The sequence below is a fragment of the Panthera pardus genome, unplaced genomic scaffold (assembly GCF_024362965.1).
Source record: "Panthera pardus isolate Hobbes unplaced genomic scaffold, ASM2436296v1 HiC_scaffold_25, whole genome shotgun sequence".
Classification (NCBI taxonomy): Eukaryota; Metazoa; Chordata; class Mammalia; order Carnivora; family Felidae; genus Panthera; species Panthera pardus.
The window spans coordinates 54696835-54724573 of record NW_026526821.1 but is presented as its reverse complement, the minus strand read 5'-3'; the positions used below and the strand labels follow the sequence as shown (position 1 = coordinate 54724573).

The window sequence follows — 27739 nt, the reverse complement described above, 5'->3', positions numbered from 1 at the left end:
TAAATGTTGGTATGTAAAATATATACCTAAAAAGGACTTACATGCCATATATATACACACATGCATGCCCACACCTGCATATATAATACAAATACATAATGTATAAAATAACATACTTTACATATATCCCTTTTTGGGAATTCACAGAAAGACAATAATAAAACTATATGATATATGCCTACTTAGGGATCACAATAGATATTAGTATAGTAAAAGCTCTGAGAAATCCTCCAGTTAAGAAACACCATTAAATACCTGGCTGGCTTGGTCAGGTGTAGGGATAAGAAAGGGAAAAGAAAGGAAGGAAGGAAGGAACCCAATTAATGTGAACTTGTAAAACAGAACCTCTTCCACCCCACACCCATCGCTGTCCCAGAGCAAGGGTCTGGAGAAAATGCAAACTGGAAACCCTGGTCCAGAAGGCAGCTGTGCAATGGATATGCATGCAGAGCAGGAAAAGTGGTCAGTTCCAAAGGTGGGGATGGTGGGGCCAGGGGGGCGGGGCAGTGAGGGCGAGGCCAGGGGGCGGGGCCAGGGGGGCGGGAGGCCTGAGGAACTCATCATGCATTACGAAATCTACCCAAAGCACAGGTCCAAACTCTCGCAAAGGATACACTAAGAAATAGTAACATAAGGCTCTTTAGGAAGGAAAATGACGTTCTGGGGGCAAAAGCCGACTTGCTCGTCGATTTTTTCTTTCTTTAAACACATGCATGTATTTTTTTTCTGCTGTATATTTTAGGATTTACAATGTATGTGATACAGTCATATGGCTCAAATTTGAAAACATTCGAAGGGGCTTTCTGGAGAGTCTCCTTCCTACTGCAGCCCCCACCCAGCAGCTCCCCAGAGGTCATTGATGCTATCGATTTCTCGGGCAGCTACACAGAAACGTGTTAGGTATTTATGAGCAAACCCTTTCCCCCAATTTAGTAGTGCTATCTGTCTGCACTGTCTTTAGACATCCTTCTGCCTCGACACACAAAGTGCCTGGTTCTCGTTCCTGGCTCTGTGGCACCCCAACAGCCTTCGCGACCCAACAACTCCTCCACCGGCAGCATCTGGTTGGTTGTTTTTTTGTTTTGTTTTGTTTTGAACAAACAATGTGAGAACGAAGTCTTCTACACTGGTTATTTTGCGTTTTTGTGATTAGATCCATGGAATACCCCTCTAGGAGAATGGTACCATGTAACTTGGACAGATACCATCAAAGTGCCCTCCTGCAGAGGCCACTTCTGTTCACATTCTCAGAAGTGATACATACGAGGGCCCAATTCCGCACACCCTCAATGAGGGCTCATCAAACCCTCTGGTCTTTAACAATCTGAGTGAAAAATGCATTAGTGAACTTTTAATTTGCACATCTCCGTATGAGTGAGACAACACATCTTTTCATACATTTGTAAGACAGGTGATTTCATTTTCTAGGAAATATCCGTTCATATCATTTTTCCATTGGGCTATTCATGTTTTTCTTATTTATATGTTGAAGGAGGTCCTGACATTTTAGAGAAACGAGCCTACCTTCTGTGCTTCAAACTGCAAATACTGCAAAAATTCGTGTTTTTCATTCATGTATAGTAGGCTTTGCCATGCAGAACATGTTTATGAGTGGATGTACATGCATGTAAATTTATTAAATTTCGAAAAATTACTTTAGAATGTTCCAGAACCAAGGTATCTGGGAAGAGAGTGGCAAGGCTGTCCTTTTAACCTTGCAGCCTCTGCATAAAAACAGAACAATTACTTCATAGCAGCTCACAACAGCCAAAAGGTGGAGGCAAGCCACGTGTCCACCAGTGGATGATGGATAAGCAAACTGCGGTACATATATACAATGGAACGTATGACTCAGCCTCAAAGGGGAAGGAAATTCTGACATGTAGGCACTATGCCATGGAAGAGCCTTGAGGACACCACGCTAAGTAAGCCCAGGCACAAAAGGACAAGTCCTGCATGACTCCACTTATACGAGGGGCGTGGGATGGCCACAATCATAGACACAGAAAGCATTGAGTTGCCGCGGGGAGCGGGAGGGGGAGTTAGTGCTTAATGAGGACAGAGTTTCAGTTCTGTAAGAGGAGAAGACGTTCTGGAGATGCCTGGTGGTGACGGCTGCCCAACGTACCTAAGGCCGCTGACCTGTAAACTTAAAACTGGTTAGGATGGTAATTTCTATGTTAACGTGTATTTTACCATGAGTTAAAAACAAACACACAAAAACAGCTGGGATAGCAAAACCAGAAACTCGCTGACAACATTTATAACAGCACGGAGTGGCACACAGCGTACCCACAAACCCAAAAGCGCGAGCCGCTGGGGAGAAGTCACCACCCAACTACAGGAACTGGGTGGTGTTAGAAACTGTGGGGAGGGGCGCCTGAGTGGCGCAGTCGGTTAAGCGTCCGACTTCAGCCAGGTCACGATCTCGCGGTCCGTGAGTTCGAGCCCCGCGTCAGGCTCTGGGCTGATGGCTCGGAGCCTGGAGCCTGTTTCCGATTCTGTGTCTCCCTCTCTCTCTGCCCCTCCCCTGTTCATGCTCTGTCTCTCTGTCCCAAAAATAAATAAAAAACGTTGAAAAAAAAAATTTAAAAAAAAAAAAAAAAGAAACTGTGGGGAGAAGCAGAGAGGAAAAGAGGCTGTGGGGCCACAGAAGCCAGAGTCCCCAAGCCACTATCAGGAACCACCTGAAAGCCTGGCAGGCCATCTGCGGATGGCAGTGGAAGGGGCCATGGCCAGCTCCAATGTGCCAGTAAGTGCTAACGATGAGAAACTGAGCTTTAAAGACAAGGAAAGACTCCTCTGGGCATTCGAGGCAAAGGACCAAGTCCCAGAAGGGAAAGGAATTCAGACTGTCACCCAATATTCGCCGATGCTTTATGCTGAAAAGTAATGGTGGAGTTCATTTCAGTTCCTCATTGAAAGATAATGTGAGTCAAACGTTTTCTATCCAGCCTCGCTGGCCTGCAAGCATAAAGGCTGCAGGTGAACTGTTAACCAACATGCAGAGTCTCTGGGACGGTGTTCCCATGTGCTTATCCTGAGATATCTCCCGGAGGATCGATCGCTTCAAAACACCAGAAGACTGGAGAATCAGCAGCATGAAATGTGTTGGTGAACGATTGGTACACACCTCCCCTCAACGAAGACAGATAAAGATACGGGAGACAGTAGACGGCTGTAGGCTTTGAAAGAGACAGTAGAGAAAATACGACCATCGAACATGAGGGGGAAATGGGGAGATGAAACCGAAGTGCAATACGCTCGCTGACCCGCTGGGAACAGAGGGATGCTACCTGAACACAGGTGCTGGGGGAGAGAAGGGCAAGGTGCTAAGAGGTTACCAGCTATTTCCAAAAGCTGCTCAAAGTGGGCAACCAGCAGACAGCAGGAGCTCCCCCCAGCAAGAAAAAGAGAAAAGCAAAAGGCTTTTATAAAGTAAATACTATTACAGTCACCGTTAGAACAAAACTTGCAAGTTTCACACCAAAAGACAGGGAAGAATGTAGCTTCCTTTAAATGGACTTCGGTTGATCTGACTTCTGAATTAGGTAAATATTTTACATAATTCTGAGACAAAATTAAATTTCCAAAAGCAATCCCTAGGAAACAAAAGGCAAATGGAACAAAGGGCCCTGGAAACATATATGAAAGATGTGGTGGCAATTGGAGGACAGGACCCTCCCAGGTGGCTCAGGCACAGTCACCTGACCACACAGCCTGGCGGGGGTGGGGGGGACCCCCAGGGACAGAAATAATGGTGGGACATAAGCACTTATGGGACAACTGGGGAAATGTCAATGTCGATGGGACATCGTTCCATAAAGGACTTCGTTATGACTTCAGGGAGTTCTGCAGACCGTGCAGTGTTTACATTTCAAAGGGGACATTTTGTCTCTTAAAGAGACATACTCGAAGAGTTTCACGTGAAATAGAAAAAAACAAAAAAACAAAACCACAGGTATCAGGAGTTCAACCTTAATTATGAATACTATCCATAGCACACAACACAAATCAAGAGAACTTTCTGGCACAAGCCTTCGTCTATAATATAAGGTCTCCTTACTGCTGCTTTATGACGTCTTAAACTTTACTATAATTTAAACATGGCTTTCTTTTTTCTTTTTAATTTTTTTAATGTTTATTTTTGAGAGACAGAGCATGAGTGGGGGAGGGGCAGAGAGCGAGGGGACACAAGGATCCAAAGCTCACCGCAGGCTCTGAGCTGTCTGCACAGAGCCGGACACGGGACTCGAACCACCAACCGCAAGATCATGACCTGAGCCAAAGTTGGACATTTAACCAACTGCACCACCCAGGCGCCCCTAAACCTGACTTTCTTAAAGATCTAAACTCTTGCCCTTCGGGATCTCTAGAAGCATTCTTCTTTTAATCCCGGTCCCAGAGTTAAACTTCTTGATAAATCCCTCCCTAGTTCAGAAGTCAGTGACACAAAACTGACATGCTATTTTTTATTTATTTTTTTAAATTAGAGAGAGGGAGAGAGAGAGAGAGCGAGCAGGGGAGGGGCAGAGATGGAGAGAGAATCTTACTGTCGAGTATGGACGTGCACCCCAGTAATGGACACGAGCATAAATACTAAGTCAGGCAAAGGAGAAAGCGGAGGTGTGTGAAAGCACACAGGGTGAAGCACTGTTTTAGGGGGCCAGCGCTGATGCGACCAGATAGGTGTCACACACGAAACCATCTCAGCTGTCCTGCCTCCCGTCTTCGGACAGTGGTGTGGATTACTTCTGAATCGTTTCGAGAATTAAAAATGTTTTGAAATGCCTTGCTGAGTGTTTGCATGCTGAAGGGCTCAAGAACTGTTGGCTCCCTTGCCCCCTCTACCCTTTCAGGCAGAATGCGGGTTCATGGAAGTGGGTCGGGCCAGACCACGGGCGCTTCAAGGGTGCGGATGAGGGGCACCTGAGTGGCTCAGTCGGTTGAGTGTCTGACTCTTAGTTTCAGCTCAGGTCATGATCCCAGGCTCGTGAGATCAAGCCCCACATAGGGCTCTGCACTGAATGTGAAGCCTGCTTGGGATTCTCTCTCCCTCTGTCTCTCTGCCCACCGCCCCCTACTCACGCATGTGCTCTCTTTAAAAGGGGAAGGAAAAAAAAGTGTGGATGAGGTGCCCACTGGAGCACTCTGGGCAAAGGAGTCTGTATTTCAAAAAGATCATTCCCACAGTGGCATGGAGTATGGACCAAACACACACACACACAGACACACACACACACACACACACACACACACATACACACACACACACACAAAGGAGGCAGTTAAAATAATTCATACAAAATAGGAGAAGGGTCTGCATTGTCAGCAGTAGCAACAGACACTGGGAATATGGGGTGAATTCGAGATATTCTGAAGGTGTATTTCCAGGTCTGGATATACAAGGTTGCAGCAACCAGGAGACGGCAGGGAGCATGTTAGAAAGGAAAAAACTCCAAATGAGAAACTAAGATGACACTCGGATGACACCTGAGCAAGACGATGACTAATATGAGCCAAATATCGACTGGACATTGCTACTTGGTGAAAGGAGAGGCGAGGGAGAAAAGATCACACAAAGAACACTGCACCTTCCCATAAGAAAATGCTGCATGCTGAACGTGTGCACATGTGTGTATGCAAAGAGGGGGCACCCCGATGTGTGGCCCACCTAGACACCCAACACGTCCACTGGGACAGCTCACGGGGCCGAGAGCAAGCAGGGCAGGGGCAGGCCTCAGAGTCTTGGAGGTCTGATCCTGACCCTTCTTAGCCCGGCCACCCCACCAGGAGCTGATGCACAGGCTGCAGAGGCAAGTATACTCAGCACAGCATCAGTCCTGAACTGAAGAGCTCTCTTCTTTTTGCCTCTGCTGCCCCCTGCTGAACACTAGGAGATTGGTCTCACTTTCAAAAATCAGGAACACAGGGAAGGAAACCATCAACAAAATCAAAAGGCAATTGACGGAATGGGAGAAGATATTAAGAACTGATCACACTCAACCCCCAAAAAACCAAATAATCCAGTGAAGAAATGGGCAGAAGACATGAACAGACACTTTTCCAAAGAAGACATGCACATGGCCAATAGACACATGAAAAGAGGCTCAACGTCATTCATCATCAGGGAAATACTAATCAAAACCACAATGAGATACCACCTCCCACCTGTCAGAATGGCTAAAATGAACAACTCAGGAAACAACAGATATTGGCGAGGGTGTGTAGAAAGGGGAGCCTCCCCTTTTTTTAGTAAACTATGAAGCTGTTTATTTATTTTTTCATTTTGAGATAGAGAGAGTGGAGGAGGGGCAGAGAGAGAGAGGGAGAGAGAGAATCCCAGGCAGGCTCCACACTGTCAGCACAGAGCCCAATGTGGGGCTCAAACACACAAACTGTGAGATCATGACCTGAGCCGAGATCAAGAGCCAGACACTTAACCGTGCCCCAAAAGGGGAGCCCTTTGGCACTGTTGGTTGGAATGCAAACTGGTGCAGCCACTCTGGAAAACAGTATGGAAGTTCCTCAAAAAATTAAAAAGAGAACTACCCTACAACCCAGTAATTGCACGAGTAGGTATTTATCCAAAGGAGTGTTATCAACAATCATCAAATTACGGGAAGAGCCCAAATGTCCATCAACTGAGGAACGGATAAAGAATTTAGTATATGTATACTATGGAATATTACCCGGTGATCAAAAACAATGAAATCTTGCCATTTACAACAAAGTGGATGAAACTAGAATGTATTATCCTAAGCGAAATAAGTCAGTCAGAGAGAGACAAATATATGATTCCACTCATATGTGGATTGTAAGAAACAAAACAGATGAACATATGGGAAGGGAAGGGAAGGAAAAGATAAAAACAGAGAAGGAGACAAACCATAAGAGACTCTTAAATACAAGAGAACAAACTGAGAGGGCTGATGGATGGCCTCAATGGGTGATGGGCATTTAAGGAGGGCACCTGTTGGGATGAGCACTGGGTGTTATATGTAAGCGATGAATCACTAAATTCTATATATGTTAACTAACTTGGACTGAAAATTTAAAAAGTCGGGAATAAAGAGGGAAGGCTCATCAATCTTTCAACATAGAAAAGACAGCCTCTTCACTTTGGTGAGCACAGCATAACATTTAGAGAAGCTGAATCCCTATGTTGTACACCTAAAAGTAACATAGCATTATATGTCCACTATACTCAAAAAAAAAAAAAAAAAAAAAAAAGCTCTCTTTCATACCCATAACCATAAATTACACGTCTGGTCTTCTTTCATTTGACAGCATAAAGCAATTGAGGCCAGAAGGCATTACTTCACTCCACAACAATCACTTAGTCATGTGGAAATCTGACTGCTGGGTAACCATCAAGGGATCATGATTAAGTCATGAGAACTTTTCATGATCAGTTTCCATATTCAATGAAGCATACACACACCCTACTATGTTTCATTATTTTCAAATATGTAGAGTAATGTGAACTAACTAACGACTGACCGAGAAGCAATTTTTAGGGAACCTGATTCCACTGGATGTAAGAATACCTTATGATTCTTGGATTGGTTTTATTTATCATACCAACCACATTAAAGTTGGTGCCTCAAGGGCATTAAAAGTGTCCTTCTATGGAAATTAACCAGATGGATTTCTGCAGTCTTAGGTAGTTTATGAGCATGGCTCACAAAGCTTTTCCTATAGTTTAGATAAATCTAAACTTTTAAAATTGAACCCCATCCCAACAAACACAAATTCTAAATTAGGAGACAAACGAAGCTGACGTCGTTACCCTTTATGAGAACTATCCCCCGACCCCTCTCTGAAGGCCCACAGAAGAAAAAAGTTGACTAGAAACACAACGTGTTATATACGTCAGACACAGGAATTACTCGGCCTCTGTTAGCAGTGAGACCTTGGTCCAGCTGTCCGACTGCAACTTGCCTCCATATCTGTATGATGTGAACGGGCTGAGGAAGTAAACTAACAGACATGAAAGCAATCTTGTGGTGCATCGGGAGGGCCGACGTACGTTAATGAAATCTGAGTGTTTCTTAACCGGTGACTTGGAGGCATGCTTTCTTGTAACCAGCTAATTACAAACCTGAAATTTTTCTTTTGGAATGTTCCTCCGGGCTCCTTTGGCTAAAACCAAAGCCTCTTCCACTCTACGGCTTGCTAGAAGATCCTGTATTTGCTTTTCCAGGGGCAACGGAACCAAGATGTAAACTCCTTTACTTGTGGCGACAATCACTCTTCCTGGGAAAAAAATCAACAGTGTTGGAAAGAGAAAGAACACACGCTCTTCCCAATAGGATCGTTACGGATCTGATGACTGATTTCATCACAGTTCTCTCAACACAGAATCCCTTCAGAAATTATCAATTACAGTGCTTCTCTTTTCTTCCTCACATACTGCCAATGGTCAGAAAAAGTGGGGGGGGGGACACTAATACCACATTTCCAAAGTACGAGACAGGCTTTTTTGCCGTTTATTCAAAAGTGTGGGTAAATTTAAAATCAGTTGAGTAGATACATAACATAAAGCCCAAAGAAGCTGTACAGATCAATTATGGCAAATGATCAGTGAAGATTATGATATACTTCCCCTAAAATGTTTTTTAAGAATTCTTTTCTTTCCATGATAGTTTATAGGAAACTGAAATTATACGACACAACATTCTGAACCGTACTTCATACTCACCTCCCACCCTAATATGCCCAGGTCTTGGCGTGACCTCAATCACTTCCTTGCAGCCCCGTGAGTTCACTTGACCTGTGGCCAACCCCATCACCCATCGCCCTCGTTTTACTTGGGAGACCCGGTGCAGACAGTCCACAAAGCTAGAGCTGCAAAGCAAGTTGCGCTCCAGCTCCGAAGCCTTGAGTTCCGCTCCCGTCTGGAGATGCTCTTGAAGCAAACCATCACCTGTCCGCAGCAAGCAACAGAACGATCTTCTCTTCCTGTCTGAAGGATGACTGGGTATCAGCCAACCCTTCTCTGATCCTCCGCTTTTCTCTCCCGGGAACCCACTGTTCCATTCTGGCCCCACTGCCTGAAGGCCTCATCTTTCCTTGCCTGGATTACTGTCACATCTTCCTAAGTCTTTCCGCTCTGCTCTCTTGTCCAGGTTATTTACCTTCTATATCACGGCCGAAGTAACGTTTCTCATACTCAGAGGAGATGCTGTCCCTTCTCTGCACTGGGGTCCCCTTTCCCAAGGAGTCTCCCCTTGGTTGCACCTACAGTGGGTTACGTCGGCAGCCTCTATGTGCCTGTGACCCCGTGCCCACCTCTGCCACTCAATGTACACGGCACCGTGATATTGTTACGAAACACGCACTCCTGATGCATGTGTCAGGGCCCCCGACTGGATATGCCATGCTTAATGTGGAGGCCGAGAGTCTTAGTAAGTTTATATCCCCAGCATCCAGAACAGGAAGGGCGATGTTTGGTGACCTAACATCCTTAAGTGGCACGTGTAACATATAAATCTAGATCAGTTCCTGGTTTGAAGAAAATATCATATAAGGCATTCATAGGACGACTGGGGAAATCTGAACATGGCTCACTTTCTAAGGTGAGAAAAGGGCTTTGTGGTTACATGGGGAAATACCTTAATTCTTAGGAGATTGCACACTGAAATATTTCGGATTAAATGGCATGATGTCTTTTACTTGTTTTTAAGTAGCTCAGCAAAATGTTTACAAGTGTTGAGTCTAGGTCAATGGTACATGGTGCCTCACTTTGTTTTTCTTTCAACTTTTCAGTACATTTGAAAATGTTCATAATAGGGGCGCCTGGGTGGCTCAGTCGGTTAAGCAGCCGACTTCGGCTCAGGTCATGATCTCGTGGTCCGTGGGTTCGAGCCCCGTGTCGGGCTCTGTGCTGACAGCTCAGAGCCTGGAGCCTGTTTCGGATTCTGTGTCTCCCTCTCTCTGACCCTCCCCTGTTCATGCTCTGTCTCTCCCTGTCTCAAAAATAAATAAAACATTAAAAAAAAATTAAAAAAAAAAATGTTCATAATAAAATTTAGGAAAAGTAAAATAAATCCCTCACCCAGCTCACGGCTGCACACGAGGGGAGGTCCCTCCCGACTGCCCGGGTCTGCCCCAGCCTGGTGTCATGCCAGGCCTCCTCATGCGTGATGTACTCCAATGACACGGAATTGCCTGCATGTCCTGAAGCCCAGGGCTCCCTCACAGCAGGCACCTTTCTCTCTACCTGAAGGTTCTTTCACACCAAATCTGCTCGGCTGACTCCTACTCATCTTCAGAGGTTTGGCTCAAATACCATCTCCTCCAGAAAGCCCTCCCTGATTATTTCCAGGAAACAATTCCTCCTCTGCTCTCCCAATTGGCCTTGCTTTGTGTTTATCAAGCTCTTAAACTGCCGCAGCTATTTGTTCAGATATCCGTCTCCCTTTAACCTCGGGGCCCCTGGGGCACAGAGACTGCACCACCGTCACCCGTGCGTCTTCCAAACTTACTATGAGGCCCAGCTCCGATGGACCCTTAATAACGTTTACTGTAGAAATGTCACAAGAGGGTTGATAACGAAATTCCATTATGATTTCTGTGTAAAGTGGTACCTTCAAAATCCTGGAGAATGTGGCCCTCCTTAAAGGGCAGGGTCTGCTTTTGCTGCTGGTCCAACATGCTGTGCACCGTGATGAATTCGTTATCCAGCGCTATGACATACGGGAAGCAGATGGCTGCCCCAATCACGTTCTCCGACCAGTGCACGGGGGCTCGCTGAGATATACCGGCAACCGTGGCAAACATGCCTATAAAAATAGGAAGGGTCAGTTGGGCCTCCAAATAAGTACGTCATTTTTTTCTGTCCGTAGACGTGTCTGGAGGCAGAACGCACACCACCCCCTCCTTCGTTATATTTCAGGAGAGGAAGGATGATGCCCTACGCTGCAGGTGTGAAAACCCCTACATGGCTTCATTTTTGTGTAGAAAACCACCTCCCCCTGAATGTCTACCTTGTATTTACTTCTAACTTAAAATGAACTTAGGGGCGCCTGGGTGGCTCAGTCAGTTGAGCACCTGACTCTTGATTTCGGCTCAGGTCATGATCCCAGGGTGGTGGGACTGAGCCCTGTGTTGGGCTCTGTGCTGAGCGTGGAGCCTGCTTGAGATTCTCTCTCTCTCTCTCTCTCTCTCTCTCTCTCTCTCTCTCTCTCCCCCCCTCTGTCCCTCTCCCCCACTTAAGCTCTCTTTCTCTCTCTTTAAAATACAATTTTAAAAGATGAACTTGAAAAAAGTTTACATATACCCACACGAAGGTATATAAAGCACATGTCGTCACCTGTGGGGAAAAAGTTACCTCCAAACAATTTAAGCAGCTTCGCAAGCTCTCTCTCATATCCAGTCTTCCAACTGGCTTGCATCTCTAAGTTACAGCTCTTCCTTGTCAAATGAATACTGAACACTGTCACTCAGATATTTATTGAGCTCCTACTATGTGCCAGGCACTCCACAAGGTGTCCCATAAGGAGCTGGCCCTGCTCAGAGCTGAAGGCTACTACTGGACACACATACTCTACAATGCAGGGAGAGAACCAGATTTGCACTTTGAGACAGACTGCTGTTAAGTGTTTGTAAGTTCCACGTCAAATGACTGCTTATCTGTCTTGTACATAAAGCACCAAACTAGCCATTTCTAAATGAGCTACACATATACAGTCCACAGATACTGGGTTTACCAAAATTAATAGATTCATGAAGGAAAGTCAATTCATTTTAACTTGGTTTTCAAACGAGTTGACATAAAACACCTTTAAAATAGCATGCTGGTGCCTGCAAATCGTCAGCTGCTACTGCAAACGACAAATGGTTTCTACTAGACAGGATGGAGAGAGGGCAGGGGAGACACAGGAAGAGATCTGGAGACAGCTTTAAGATTAAGGACAAGGGGAAATATCTCAACTATACCATATGAGCAAAATTCCTAAACCCATGAAATCGTCAACTCACCTAAATTTTCTGTAGTTACAAAGACTGAAACATACTGCAGCCAACCAAGTACAGACATAGCTCTGTTCCTCTAAATTAGGCGGTTGCTGAAAATGGGTATCACACAGGACCCACAGGGGTGTATGTGCCCTGCTCTCAACGGACACACGCTGAGGCCCTCCATGAAGAACGACACTGCTCTGAACACTGCTGGGCCCTGCTTAACATGCTACTTACAGGCTCTGGGCAAGTGGTAGCAAGAACCGAAACTCTGACAAGAGGATAGAACACTGGGGTGCCTGGGTAGCTCAGTGGGTTGAGTGTCCAACTTTGGCTCAGGTCAGGCTCTTGCAGTTCATGGGTTTAAGCCCCATACTGGGCTCACTGCTCTCAGTGGAGGGCCTGCTTTGGATCCTCTGTCCCCCTCTCTTTGCCTCTGCCCCACCTGCACTCTCTCTCTCAAAAAAGAAATATTAAAAAATTATTTTTTTAAAAAGAGGATAATACACTAAGCCTACTGTGTGTGTGTATGTGTGTGTGTGTGTGTGTGTTATGTGTCCCACGAAGGAGTTACAACTGCCTAAGGTAAACCATTCTGACCTTACATATTTCCCTTTGACCCTTCAAAGTCTCCAAAGATCATTTTGAAAAAGACTAACTCAGGGCGCCTGGGTGGCTCAGTCGGTTGAGTGTGCGACTCTTGGTTTCAGCTCAGGTCATAGTCTCACGGTTTGTGAGTTCGAGCCCCACATCAGGCTCTGCACGAACAGCATGGAGCCTGCTTGGGATTCTCTTTCTCCCTCTCTGTATCTCTTCCACTCCCCCTCACACTCTCACTCTCTCTCTTTCTCTCTCTCTCAAAAATAAATAAAATAAACATTTAAAAAAAAAAAGAAAAAGACTAAACACAGAAAGAGAGGCTATAAATTAGTAATTCACAAAAGACAAAAAATGCAAATGGCTGGTAAATTCACAAAGAGATTTTCATATTCATTAATAACCAGGGGCACAAATTTAAATGAAAAAAAAAAAAAGCAGTCAAAAAACAACTTTTATCCATCAGATTGGCTAAAGGTTACAGACTGATAACACCAGTATTGCTATAAGGAAAACACACTGTGGAGAATAATTTGGCATTATCTACCAAAACTGAATATACACTTACACTTTGTTTTATTGAAAAAATTTTTTTAATTATTTTTCTTTATTTTTGAGAGACAGAGAGAGACAGAGCTCAAGTGGGGGAGGGGCAGAGAGAGAGGGAGACACAGAATCCGAAACAGGCTCCAGGCTCTGAGCTGTCCACACAGAGCCCGATGTGGGGCCCGAACTTGTGAACTGTGAGATCATGACCTGAGCTGAAGTCGGACACTCAACCGACTGAGCCACCCAGGAGCCCCTGAGTATACACTTACACTTTAATTGATTCTACTCTTAAATCTAGCGCCAATTAGTAAGTACCAAGATGGTCACTGCAGTGTTTTTAGTAACAGCATAAAATTGAGTATATAACACATTAAAAGAATACGTGGCTCTGGCTGAGCGCATCACGCACAGAGAAGAAAGCTCACCTATTAACTGTGGATATAAAAAAAGGGCAAACACAAAGTAGCGATTTCAATTCAGTGAACTCTTACTACATGGAGCACAGAGATAGCTACCAAGTGATAGACCAGCGTTTCAAGGATTCACAAGTGGTGAAGGGGTACAGGGAAATTCGTAAAATAAAAATTACCACACAGGAGATAAAGACCAGGGCACAGAAAGGTGTAAAAAGCTTTCTGAGTGCTGACAGAGTTCAAGTGTAGACAGAGCCCAGCGATCAAACAGCAGCCTGCACCAGGAAGGTGACCGGGACAGGGGGCAGCAGTGGGGGAGGGCATGTGTCGCCAGAACAGGGTGAACCCTGTCGGAAAGTCAAGTCGGGGTTGGAATGGGACGTGCGGGCTGTAGTCAGGCTGAACAATAAAGCGGTAAGTAACAAAACGTGTTTGTCACACGTCACAGGTGCTTCGGAAAGCCAACCTGGCAGGAGTGGGGACGGGGGCTGTGTGCAAGGAGCCGGACCCAGGGGAGGCCAGGCGGCTGCCCACCACCAGGAAGGAGGTCTCGGTCAGCCCAGCACTGGGGCAAAACGGAGGGGAAGTGACTTCCAGAGCTGAATCAGGGAACCTGGCATCTGACTCAGTGGGAACAAGACAGAAGGTGAGTCAAGGGCCACCATGCGGCTGTTGGCCTCGGGATTAACACGACCACGTGGAGTCTAAAATGAAACAGAGATTAGGATGCGGGTAGGAGGCGATGTTTGCACTTCACGAACTCAAGGTCACAGACTTCTGGGAGAGGGGAGACTGGGGTTTCAGCGCTTTCTCGGGCGATAGCAGCATGCTTCCTGAAGGGGAACAAATTGGTGCACTGAGCACATCCAAAGCCACAGCAGAATACAGGAGGACAGGACAGAAACCAGAAAACGTCTCTGCAGAGCGCAACCAAGGGCTGGTTGCTCCTGAGGCTGGTGACGCCCCTTTGATCTCAGCTCTTTCCAAAGCAGGTAAGAAGTCAGGAGTTCAGTGGAGACACGGAAAACTCCACCGAGAAAACTCAGAGTTAGAAGGCGGAACCGATCAGTAAGAGCCGTCTGCTACTGTCCCAGAGGTAGACGAACTTGGGACCGAAGGCACAGGGTTTGGCGTTTCCAGTGTTTTACAGTAACAGAGAGGACATAATTACAGTCTGAACTGGCCCACCAGCTGCATCGCCCAAGTATTCAGCCAGCATTAAAAAATGCTGGAGAGAAACCCGAGGTGCAGAGCTCTAGGAAGCATGAAGAATCTGGAATGAGGACTTAGCTTTGGAGGAGGAAATTCAGTTAGCACTATCCTGACTTTTCGGTGTGTTGAGAGCCAGCCAGCTGAAAAGAACCCAAGGGCACAGGTGCTGGCACGCCACTCAGCCAGGCACTTGGCCAATGTAACCCCCCGGAGGGACCAGCATACAGCGAGCCTGAGATGCTGTGAAACTTCCCGTCAAGTAACCGTGTTCTGAACAGCACACTCTCGTGGGAACGTGGACAGCAAGACGTGGTCCAGCCTCATCTTGGCATTAAATCCGGGTGACTGCATTTCCCGCTTATGGCTGGGTATCGCCCGACCTGGGAAGTATGCAGCGCAGAGGCCCTGACATGAATGTTCTCGAAATGAAAAGGGCAGAAACCAGAGGCCAAGAACAAAGGCTTCTACACACCCAAAAAGCAGAAGACATCACTAGAATAAAAGAGCAGAGCAAGAACTGGCAATTGAGGGGCCCAGGTCAAACAGCATAAGGTGCCACAAAACCACGTAGGAACAGAAGGCACTGTCATTAACACACACTAATTAATTATACACTTGCTAAGCAGGTGACAAATTCTACTGTCTCTATATTGTCAGAGTCAAGTGCAAATGTAACAAATGTGTAAATTGTACATCTTTTTAAAAAAAGCATTATTTTCAACTTGTGCACCCTTTAAATGTCAGAGGACCCCCTTCTCTGAGCTGGGAGCGGGGAGGGGGCCACATGGAGTCAGGAGTAGCTAAACCATCTGCATTTTCCAAGAAGGATTAGCAAAATACAGAGTTGAAAGTGACAGTGCTCAATCACAGTATGAAAATTTCAACCAAGTATTGCTGAAAATGGGAAGATGTAAGCTAACACAAAAAGGGAAGAGTGGTTTCTCAGGACACGGGGGGTGAGCACATACCGTCTTCAGGGAGAAACGAGAGCAAAATGAAAATATATGGCTTTCACCTGTTGAAAGGTGCATTTGCAGTCATTACACTCATTTATTTGAACTCAGTTTCTGAAGTCGCGTAACGATGGTGTGATGGCTGTGCCGTATACAGAAGCTGTATACAGGTAACGTATGAAAGCACTTACAAGTGACACTAGTCAAATGTTTTCACTATAAAGCCTTTATAACAGAAACAGTCAGCTACTGGTTTATAAGCAGGCAAACACACTGACAGAACAAAACAGAAAATCCAGAGACAGGCCCAGTGGCATAGATTGAGAGTGCATTAAAGGCAGCTGCCTAAATCAGTGATAGAAGGTGGGTTCTGCCATCAGTTTGTGGACATAACAGACAGTCATACAGAAAAAGATAAAATTGAATCCATTCCTTATACTCTGCCTATAAAAAAAAAAAAAGGAAGCCATAAAAGTACTAGCAGAAAACATGGGTAAATCTGTCCATAACCAGAAGAGAAGGAAACCTCTAACAATGACTCAAAATTGCTTGGATTGGTGGCTCAGTGGTAGAGTTCTTGTCTAATTATGACTCAAAATCAAGAAGCAATAAAGTGAAAAACAAGGTTAATACATTTGATTATATAGAAATGTTGAAGAAAAGCTTTTATGTACCAAAAACTGTAAACAAATATTTGAAACATACACCAGACAGGTTGGTATCTAAATACGTAAAGAACACAAAATAAATGGGGAGAGAAAAGAACAGATAATTCCCATCAAAAGAAATGCAAATGACTCTTAAATGTATGAAAAATGTTCACTCTTGCTCCTAATAGGAGAAATGCAATTAACTACATTGAGATCCCATTTCTTATGTCCAGACTGGGAAAAACACAAAAATCTGACAACATACTCCACTCTGTTGGCAGAGCTGAGGGGAAACAGGCATCATCATATGTTGCTGGGGAGAACAGAAAGTGGGACGATCTTTTAAAAAAAAATTTTTTTTAATGTTTATTTATTTTTGAGAGAGACAGAGACAGAATGTGAGTGGGTTAGGGGCAGAGAGAGAGGGAGACACAGAATCTGAAGCAGGCTCCAGGCTCCAAGCTGTCAGCACAGAGCCCGACGTGGGGCTTGAACTCACGAGCTGTGAGATCATGACCTGAGCTGAAGTCGGACGCTCAACCGAGACACCCAGGCGCCCTAGAAAATGGGACAATCTCTAATCAAAGGAATATGGCGATACCTAGCAAAAGTCACATGCATATCTACTTTGACTCAATGATCCTACTTATAGAAGGCATTCCCATAGATCCATCAGGAAAATACAAAAAGATAAGTCCTTATTAATACCATAAAACTGGCAAAAACCCATATGCCCCAATAGGGGATTTAAAACAACCATGGTGCCCCCACACGACTAAGGAGCATGCAACTGTGAAATGAGGAATATTTCTGTGTTACAGGGCAAAAGGATCTCCAAAATACATTAAAATAAAATAAAAAAGCCAAGAAGGAGGGAGATGCAAATGTTTACACATCTGTTTGTATTTTTCCCTTAAAAATGAAAGGATAAACCCTAAAAATAAAAGTTACCTACGGGAGAAGAAGAGAGTAAGTGAAGGAGACAGGATAGCAGTTCTCTGAATACACCCTGCTGCATCCACCTGAGCTGCAACCTTATAAATATTTACATGTAAAAATATAAAATAAAATAAAGCAATTCCTAAATATCCAAAGTAAAATAAAACAAATTAATCGAACTGTATATGCAGGTGGTGGCATAACCACACAGAGGGGAACTCTTCCAAGGGACTTTAGAACACAGTGATGTGACTGTACATTCCTGACAGGTTATATATGCCCTACCCTGAGAACAAAAAGAACTATAACAATCAAACTTTTTCTAGCCATTACACTATGGGAGCAATGGTGTCAGTATTGTCATTCTGTTGTGTGTCCTGTGAGATAAATCAAAGGAACAGCCATGTCGGGCTAGGGGTTTACTAAGATTTTTGGTGTGGTTGAAAGGAGATACAAGAATAGAGACAGATGAGGTCAATGCCCTTGCAGCCCTGAAGTGGTTCTATCAATAGGATCTCAGAATGGACTTTACCGTTAAAAAAATGCATCCTTCTAACCCTGTCCACTGAACAGACCTCAAAACAATGCACAACAAGCAGCTCTAGCACCCAGACTGTGGTCTCTAAACATCAGGGGTCCTTAGAGAAATGGCTGAAACCAGATCTAGGGCAGGAAATGCACAAAATGAACCTGGAACCCCTTGTCACACCAGAAGGCAAGGAAGACATCAAAGTTCCAGGGTCATGTGAAGGGGGCTCAGCAGTCAACCTGGATAAACCCCCACCAAGCACAGATAGATGAAACGTACCATATGGGTCTGAATCCATGAAGCGTAATGATACTTTTTAAAGTGTCATTCTGGAAGAGAAGGGATCACCTTCTTGTTCTGCCTGTCTTACACAATGTACCTGGGGGCGACCAAATACAAGAAGTTTTTCCTCACTGAAGCAATCTAGTTAAGGTATGGAGGAGGAATGGACAGAAACAGAATGTTGCCATTTAGCAACCGCCCCCGCCATGATTTAAGGATCTACATCTCACTCATCAATAGCTACTGACATCACGGAGAGAAAAAAAGAAACTACACAACCGTATGGAAGTCCCACCACGAAGCCTTTTCTCTCCCCAAAACAAGCAATAAAAAACACTTGAATCTGATAAAACCTGTCATCCTAAGTACAGGCTGGCAGGAAACATGAAGGTCAGCCTGACGTAGTAAACAATATAAGGGGTTACAATCATCAGAATGCAGGCCGTGGGATGCTATAGGTGAAATGATCCAACCTCTTCAACAAAAAATTAAGGAAAAATCAAAAGGGAAGGAGGGAAGAGGACTCACAGACCAAGAGAAGCTTAACACATCAGTCAACTGCAGTATACTGGCCTCATGCAGAATCTGATTCAATCAAGCTGAAAAATAAACATATACTTAAAACATAAATTTATGTAGATAGGTATTTACATGTTTCTCTGCATATATGTAACCAACAGGAGAAATATGGCATGCCTTGATATTTGATGATATTAAGGAATTACTGTTAAAAATTTTTAGGTATGTAATGGTGTTGTGGCTTTCTTTCTTTTTTTAAATTTTTTAATGTTTATTTATTTTTGAGAGAGAGAGACAGAGTGTGAACAGGGGAGGGGCACAGAGAGAGGAAGACACAGAACCCAAAGCAGAACAGAGCCCGACACGGGGCTCAAACTCATGAACTGTGAGTGAGATTATGACCTGATCATGTCCCGAAGTTGGACGCTTAACCAATTAAACCACCCAGGCGCCCCTCTTTTTTCCTTTTTTTAAAAAATTTTTTTTTTTTTTCAACGTTTTTTATTTATTTTTGGGACAGAGAGAGACAGAGCATGAACGGGGGAGGGGCAGAGAGAGAGGGAGACACAGAATCAGAAACAGGCTCCAGGCTCCGAGCCATCAGCCCAGAGCCTGACGCGGGGCTCGAACTCACGGACCGCGAGATCGTGACCTGGCTGAAGTCGGACGCTTAACCGACTGCGCCACCCAGGCGCCCCTAAAAATTTTTTTTTAATGTTTATTTATTTTTGAAAGAGAGAGAGAGAGACAGAGCATGAGTGGGGGAGGGGCAGAGAGAGAGGGAGTCACAGAATCCGAAGCAGGCTCCAGGCTCTGAGCTGTCAGCACAGAGCCCGACACGGGGCTCGAACTCACGGACCGCGAGATCATGACCTGAGCCGAAGTCGGACGCTCAACCTACTGGGCCACCAGGCGCCCCTCTTTTTTCCTTTTTTAAGTGACTTAGAACTACATACTGAAAGGTTTATAGGTAAAGTGCTATGATGCCCAGGATGCTAGGATAATCGAGCAGAGGAAACGGTCAGGTGCATAAATCAAACAACTAGCAAGGAATGGGTACATTTGAGTTCATTATAATATTCTCTTTACTATATATATTTATGTTGGCTTTCCATAATACAACTTTTTTTCATTAAAATTGAAATTTTTGTTAAAGAAGAAGGTGGTTGGGATAAAGAATTTTTTCCCAGAAAGTAAAAATTTGAGCTATCAAGTCATGAAAAGCCACGGAGGAAGCTTCAATGCATACTACTAAGCGAAAGAAACCAATGTGGAAAGGTAACATGCTGTATGACACTCTGGAAAGATCAGTGGTTGCCAGAGGCTGGGGGTGAGGGGATGGACAGGTGCAGTACAGATGGTTTTAAAGACAATGAACATACTCTGCATGGCACCATAAAGATGGCTCCATTTGCCCAAACCAATAGAATGTACAACTCCAAGAGTGAACCCCAATGTAAACGTGGACTTTGGGTGATGTTAAGGTATCAGTGTAGATTCATCCATTATCGTAAGTATACCACTCTGGAGGGGGATGTGGATAGTGCAGGAGGATGTGCACGTATGGGGGCAGTGGGCATATGGGAACTCTGTACTCTCTGTTCAGTCTTGCTGGGAACCCCAAATTTCCTTAAAAAATAAAATCCGTTGGGGTGCCTGGGTGGCTCAGTCGGTTAAGCGTCTGACTTTGGCTCAGGTCGTGATCTCACGGTTCGTGGGTTCGAGCCCCGCGTCGGGCTCTGTGCTGACAGCTTAGAACCTGGAGCCTGCTTCGGATTCTGTGTCTCCCTCTCTTTCTGCACCTCCCCCACTCGCACTCTCTCTGTGTCTGTCTCTCAAAAATGAATAAATGTTAAAAAAAAATTTTTTTTAATAAAAAATTAAAAAAAATAAAATCTGTTTAAAAACCTAAAAATCAGCCAGTGTACGCTCACTAGCTCATGACCTCAACTTTTGTTGTTACCAGAAAATATGTTTGTGCCCATCACCCTGAAATGAGACACCTACACCCAAACTATGGTTAGCGAGTACCAGCGGTCAGGGGACCCGCCCTCCCCAGCACCTGTATGTCCCAGACGCACACTAACGCTAAAATGAGCCATCCACGGCAGAAAGAAAGTACAAGCCACCCATGCCATTAACCGTTCTGAGTCTTAATTTCGATTAGGCAGCACAGAGAATTAGCAAGGCCATACAACAGAGCCCTTTTCAGGAGCTAGCTACAAGAAACTGTGGTGGAATCAAACTGCAGTCGATAAAATTGGGGACAGAGCACTGAAGTTTTCTCATTTGAAAATGCCTCCGAGAGAGCTCAACTCCTCTTTATAAAGGAAAGTAAAAACAATCCACTGACAAAGCCACACACGTGAGAAATTCGTGTAAGGCAGGCTTACAGACTCTTATTTGGTAGTTATTTACTTTGAGGGATTTTCTCCCCGGAGCCACCTGCAGGCTCCTCTTTGGCACGAAATAAGGCTGGCTTTCCTTTATGATGGGCCTCCATTTATTCCATTAACCCTCCATTCACAAAACAATCTAAGGAAGCTGTAGCAAACGCTGGTTACGCGGTTCTGTTTGTATCTTGCTACATATCCTCAGTGTTGCAAACACCCTTTAGGAGTGTAGTATCTATCGTCACAGCTAACCGCTCCCTCTCGGATCTCCACAAGGGTTCACGGAGATACGGCAAAAGGAACGGACAGACGGGAGGTGAAGGTTGGCGGGGGCTCACCCAGTCCTCCGGGGCCTGCCAGGAGGAACTCCTGTCTCCCGATCCTCTTGACGATGGGTCGCTTCTCGTCGCTGCAGTAAGGAAACAGGTCCTGGGCGACGCCCGTGTTGTAGTTCAGGATGATGTACTGGGTGGTCAGAGCCAGGCACAGGAAGTGGCCATCCACAGCCACGGCCAGGGGCTGCTCCGGCGTCGACACCTCCCTAACGATCTGAACCCGGTCCTCGTACACCAGGAACACCTGGATGGTCCTGCGCTTGACCGAGATGATGCAGACTTCCACACAGAACGGGTCTCCGCTCACGGGGTTCTCGTTCAAGGCCAATGCCACGGCCCCTTTGATGCGAGCCCCCGAGGGGACAGGCTCCAGGCTCATCATGTTGACCAGGGTGATGGAGTTGTCACAGAGCACCAGCAGCCTGTTGAGGGCCGAGGCCGCTCGCAGCTCACTCACTGGCTTCCTGAAGCCCAGGTGCCGGTGCAGCTGCTTGGTGGCAGAGAACGTGGCTGTCCCTGCGGGCTGCGCCCTCTCCTCCAGCAGGAAGTGGTAGACGATGCAGTCACTGGTGCCCACGTACAGGTTCTTGCCACAGCACTCCACGCATTCGATGTGCCCCTGCTCCTTGTCACCTACCAGCAGCTCCCGCTCCACGGCAGAGACCAACGTGAAGGCCTTGGTGCTCATCATGTCTGCTGGCCGACCTGCGGGGAGAGGGAAGGGAAGGTTAATTCAGGGTAACGAACAATAAGCAGAACCATGGCAGGTCACAGGGAATGTACCTGATTCCTCAGTTACAACCTCAGTGAAAGGAAACCATTCGACACTGGTAAGAAACAGTGCAGAGAAGAAAAGCTCTCCTTCCTGGTCTCCTTCCACCAGGCAAATGGGAGACCCCAGCAGGAGAGCACACGCGTGTGCTCCTAATTGAGGCCATCCTGCCCATTCTCAACCCAGCTGGGATTTACACGGAGTTTCCTCATTGTTCTTGGGAGATGAACCTGCAGGCGGAAGACAAGCACACGTATTCACCCGGAGACAACACGACAGAAATGTTTTCGAAAAAGGCAAAAATGATCCTCATTAATCTTCCCCTGAGCTGCTCTGGCCCCTTTTTAGCATTTAAGGGAATGGTGGGACGCAACTATGCCATGTGGTTAAATCCTGCCCCTCGGATCTTGTCAGAAACACGGAGGCAGGGACCACACCTTGAACTCCTCTGGGTTCTTCCCAGCACCCTCTCTGGCTCCCCGAGGAAACGTGTTCATGCAGAGTGGTAAAGACGTGCCTCAAATCTCCGTGTCTGGCAGGTAAGGAGGGGGGATACCTAGCAGGTTTGTGAGAAGGTCACTCGTCAGTTCACAGATGACTCCCCCTGCACGACAGACTGCCCCGACCTCTCAACCCTGCCCCGACCTCTCATCCCTGCCTTCCTACTTCCTCCTCTCAAGAGGACTCTGGTTTCACGTGCCACAAAGCTAGAGGCAGCAGAAATGAGCGAGATGGCCTTTCCCTGATCTCTTGGCCAGTAGGAAGGCAACTCACACAGGGTCCCCGATCTGCTCAAGCAGGAGGGAGAAATCTAGTTCCAAAGCAACGTACAGTCAGTTAGGAGAGGCTGGGTGGACTTTTCCATCACTCCAGGCTGCCCAGAAGTAGGGCTGCCTCCAGACAGACTAAATTCCTTAATCCTTTGAGGCGTTCTAGCCAAGGCTGGAAGACCTCTGGAAACTATTCGAGAAAGAATGGAGAATGCTATGATTTCTCATACCCCCCCCCCACCGGGTCTACAGGGGCAGCAACAGCTGCATTCCGGTCCTTTTCCTTGAGTCAGTAAAATCCCCAGGGAGGAGGGTATCTCAGGTCTGGGGATGAGGTGTTTCCACTGGACACCATCAGAGTTATCTTCCTGTCCCCTACTAGCTGTGTGACCTTGGGAAAGTCACTCGGCTTCTCCATGCCTCAGTTTCCTTGTTTGTAAAATGAACGTAATAATGGCACCTACTCCATACAGTATTTTGAGATTTAAGGAAGTCAGCTCACACGATATACTTCCTGTCTGGCACATGGCAAGTACTCGATACAAGATTGTGATCTAATCTTTAATACATCCCTCTCAGAGCCCCAGCCTACTTTCAGTTTTTATTTCCCAAGCCGCGCACCAAGAAATGAAATAATGCTGCCTTCTGCCCTTAGCTACGTATAACCTGTGTCCATCTCCTCTGAAGGACAGACTGAAACATAAGCCAACACTCACTCAACACACAACCTCCTCCAGCCCAGGCAGTTTCATACTCGTTTACGCAAGCTCATCCTCGCAGAGACTATGGAAAAGAGGCAAGAAAGTAAAGCACGAAGCTCAGAAGGCACCACAGAGAAGGAATCGTGTCCATCTCTCTGGGGCTGAGGGAACTCACAGGGTCCCAGGGACAGTCCAGGGTTGAGGGAAAAGCAGGCTTCAGTCTCTGACACCAACAGTTTTTTAACACTACCATCCATTTGTCATGACCGAAAAGAACCACAAAACTAAACCCAGGCGATAATTTTTTTTTCCATTTCAACACCAATGAATGGTAAGTCTGTGAAAGCTAAGTATTATGGAACACTTCTGCCTTCACTGATTCATTAATAAAGGCTATCCTTTAAAATGGCAAGATACGGGCGCCTGGGGGGCTCAGCAGGTTAGGCGTCCAACTTCGGCTCAGGTCGTGATCTCACGGTTCGTGGGTTCAAGCCCCGTGTCGAGTTCTGTGCTGACAGCTCGGAGCCTGGCGCTTACTTTGGATTCTGTGTCTCCCTCGCTCTCTGCCCCTCCCCCGCTCCCATGCTGTCTCTATCTCTCAAAAGTAAACATAGAAATAAACAAACAAATAAATAAATAAAATGGCAAGATAGAGCGATTCTACTATTGAAACTGTGAATTGTACCTTTCCCTTTGCAGAAGGAATGGGAAACAGGCCTCGGGCACTCAGAAGCAAGTTCCTCGATGTAACTCTTTAAAGGTGTACTGTCCATACATAATTCTAGCCTGTCTTCACTTCACACAAGGGATAAACTAAACACATCTGCGGTGAAGAATACAGGAAAACAAACACACACCTCATATTTAGTCTAACTACTGGGTGGGCAGAGAAGGAGGCAGGGGAGAGGCAGAGCTATAAGAAAAGCATCTGGTTTATTAAAAAGTCACGGTTTTACAGTATTGAAGAAATGCAATAGTGTTTCACTACCTGGTAACTACAGCTCCTCAAGTCTTGCTAAAGTTCCCTACAACAGGCCTTTAAAAAACATTAAATGTAGTTTCTAAGAAGCAGGAGACTGATGTCAGCATCATGGTGGCTAAGATGTTCCTCCTTTCAGCCCCTCTTTCGGTAACAAATTAGACGTCCATGCACAAAGGCCCCTTGGTGGGTGTTGGGATCTAGCGCCACCCACTAAAGGCCCAGGGAAGTCTCACCCACTTGCGCATCCAGCAACAGGCAGCCAGAACCCAGCACGGGCTGCGGAATCAGTGGCACCACCAAACCCACCGAGGCCCTCCTCGCTGTGACCGGGGAGAAACCTGCAGAATGCCCACCCGGGCGGATCGGCACACGAGAGAGAATGTGCAGAGGGCCAGCCTTCCCAAGGGGAGATTCCAGCAGGCCGCAGGAGCAAGCCGGACACTAAACAGTCTGAGCTCGGTCACAGCAGAGGCAGCCTCTAAGAGAAACTTTCCCAGGGCTGCGCCCCGCCACGGAATCAGGGGGCTGATCTATCAGGCGGGGGCAACCTCTGCCTCGGAGGGGGGCGGACAGTGGTGCATGAGTGCCCAGCTCCCCCAGCTGTGCGAGATGCGGCTCACCACTGCTCTCCAGCAGGACCCATAGTACTGAGGCTGGATGTCCATGACTGCGGGGAGGAAGGGGAAGAGGAGAGAGGCGGATGGGAATTTCAAAGGGCGTTAATAGTATCGTGTGCAGCAGGAAGTCCAGCGGGGCCCTGTGGGAGTGCCACATCCGGGGATCTCACTAGTGTGTCTCCAGGCGCCCCCGCCCCCCCCCCCCATGCCTGCGCACTTGACCCACACCTCCTCCCACCAAGCAGCGGCTCTGTGCGTGCCTCCACATGCAGCACCAGGGAAAGCTCAGTAGACAGAGCCGCTCAGACGGACCACAGGGCTGCCTGTGGGCCAGGGAGAAACCACAAGCGAGCTACAGTGCCTCCTTCGGGGAAAACGAAGGAGAACTTTCCAGTAGCCGGCAGGTGGGACTGTAAGAACCAAAGACACAAAAGCTTAAGAGTCCTGCCACAAGAGGGAGCAGGAAGAGCAGAGCGGAAATCTGCGCGCACACGGAGAGGAAACCCACGTAACACTGACATCTATGGTGCACAGAATGCCCCATCTCCAGGCAACTCGCACAGATTTAAGAAGCTGTCCGCTGCCACAAATGTGAACGCAGCAAGGCCAAGCGACAGCGAACGTAACAAACCAGGAAAACACGCCATGACGGAATAACCACCCTCCAAACTGAGTTCAAAGGCACGAAATTTGTGAGCCAGCTGATAAAAAATTCAAAGTAGCTGTTCTGAAGACACTCAGTGAGCTACAAAGGAAACTCAGGAAGACAATTCGATGAAACTTTGGGAAAACATAGGATCAAAATGAGATTTTTACCAGAGAAGGAAATCATTAAAAAAGAACCCAATACAAATTCTGCTGCTGAAGAGCTCAGTGAGTAAAATGAAAAATGCAATGGGTGGGTGGGGGGCGGTGTGCCTGGGTGGTTCAGTCGGTTGAGCATCTGACTCTCGGCTCAGGTCATGATCCCAGGGCTGTAGGATTAAGCCCTGCAACTGGCTCTGAGCTGAGCGTGGACCTGCTTAAGATTCTCTCTTTCTCCCTCTGCCCTCTCCCCCACTTGACCACGTGCTTTCTTTCTCTCTCTAAAAAGAAAAATGCAACAGAGCATCTGCAGTAAGGAGGACAGAGGCCAGAAAACATGGGCTAGAGGGTGAGGATTCTCAAACAACCCAGTTAGGGGAAGACAAAGAGGAGAGAATGAAGAGTGAAGAAAGCCTAATCGATCAATAGGATTCCTTCAAAAGAACAAATACTGGAAAACCTGGAGTTTCAGAAGGAGAGAGAGGAAGGAGCACAAAATCATTTAAAGAAATAATAGCTGAGGATTTCCCAAGCCTAGGGAGAGATTGGGACATCCGACGTCACAAAGCAAACAGATCACCCTATTATCTCAATGCAAAAAGACACATTACAAATGAAACTGTCAAAACTTAAGGACGAAAGGAAGAACTCTAAAAGCAGCCATGGGAAAAAACACTGTAACCTTCAAAGGAACCCTGTTAGGCTATCCAGGGATTAATGCAAAAAGACACATTACAAATGAAACTGTCAAAACTTAAGGACGAAAGGAAGGACTCTAAAAGCAGCCAGGGGAAAAAGCACAGTAACCTTCAAAGGAACCCCATTAGACTATCCAGGGATTTGGGACTTACCCCTCACAGGCCAGGAAAATCTTTCAACTGAGGAATGGACAAAGAAAGTGTGGTGTACGTATATACAATGGAGTATTATTCATCCCCGAAAAAGAAAGCAATCCTGCCATTTGTAACAACACAGTTGGATCTAGAGGACATCATGCTAAGTGAGATCACTCAAACAGAGAAAGACAAATACTGCACAATCTCACTTGTATGTGGAATCTAAAAAAGCCAAACTCAGAGAGTTAAACGGTTCTTAGCAGACGCTGGGGGTGGGGGAACTGGGGAGACGTTGTTTAGGGCACAAACTTGGAACTAGGGGATAAATAAGTCCTGGAGAACCAAAGCACAGCTTCCTGATTATCAGCCACACTGTATTATGAACTTCACAGCTGCTGACACAGAATCACATGGGGATTTACTGAAAGCTGAGAAAGTAACATTCTAATACTTACAAGTGGTTTATTCCTTTATGCAGCAGGAAGTTTTCTCCATGCTCTAACTCACAGGATAAACTCACTTAAAATAGAAATCATGAAAACATAAACTATAGGCCACGCTTCTCCTTATTATCATTAAGTCCAACTTGCTGGGGTTGAAGTCAGAGAGATTTTAATTCACACTTTATTATGTGATCTCACACTAACTTGAAATTGAAACTTTCTGACAGAATGTCACCTTAAAAGAATGGTTATTAATTGAAAGATCAACTTTTTTTTTTAAGGTTTATTTATTTTTTGAGAGAGAGAGAGAGAGAGAGTACAAGCAGGGGAGGAGCAGAGAGAGGGAGACACAGAATCCGAAGCAGGCTCCAGGCTCTGAGCTGTCAGCACAGGGCCTGAAGCAGGACTCAGACTCACGGACCGTGAGATCATGACCTGAGCCGAAGTCGGACGCTTAACCAACTGAGCCATCATGAAAG

General features: G+C 46.1%; 1 protein-coding gene and 1 non-coding gene across 3 annotated transcripts in view; one reads left to right on the top strand and one right to left on the bottom strand.

The window, feature by feature from the left end:
• TGFBRAP1 (transforming growth factor beta receptor associated protein 1) overlaps positions 1-27739 on the bottom strand; it is a 63071-nt gene that overhangs the window by 21389 nt on the left and 13943 nt on the right. For both annotated transcript variants that reach the window (XM_019428493.2, XM_019428492.2), the window contains exons 2-4: positions 21339-22040; positions 10593-10787; positions 8105-8259 (exon numbers count right to left, since the gene is read on the bottom strand). In XM_019428493.2, the coding sequence (XP_019284038.1) occupies positions 8105-8259; positions 10593-10787; positions 21339-22026 (1038 nt within the window). In that variant the 5' untranslated portion in view covers positions 22027-22040. The remainder of the gene's footprint in view (positions 1-8104; positions 8260-10592; positions 10788-21338; positions 22041-27739) is intronic.
• Positions 20262-20346, top strand: TRNAQ-UUG (transfer RNA glutamine (anticodon UUG)). The gene has a single exon. It is a non-coding gene; the product is annotated as a tRNA-Gln (tRNA).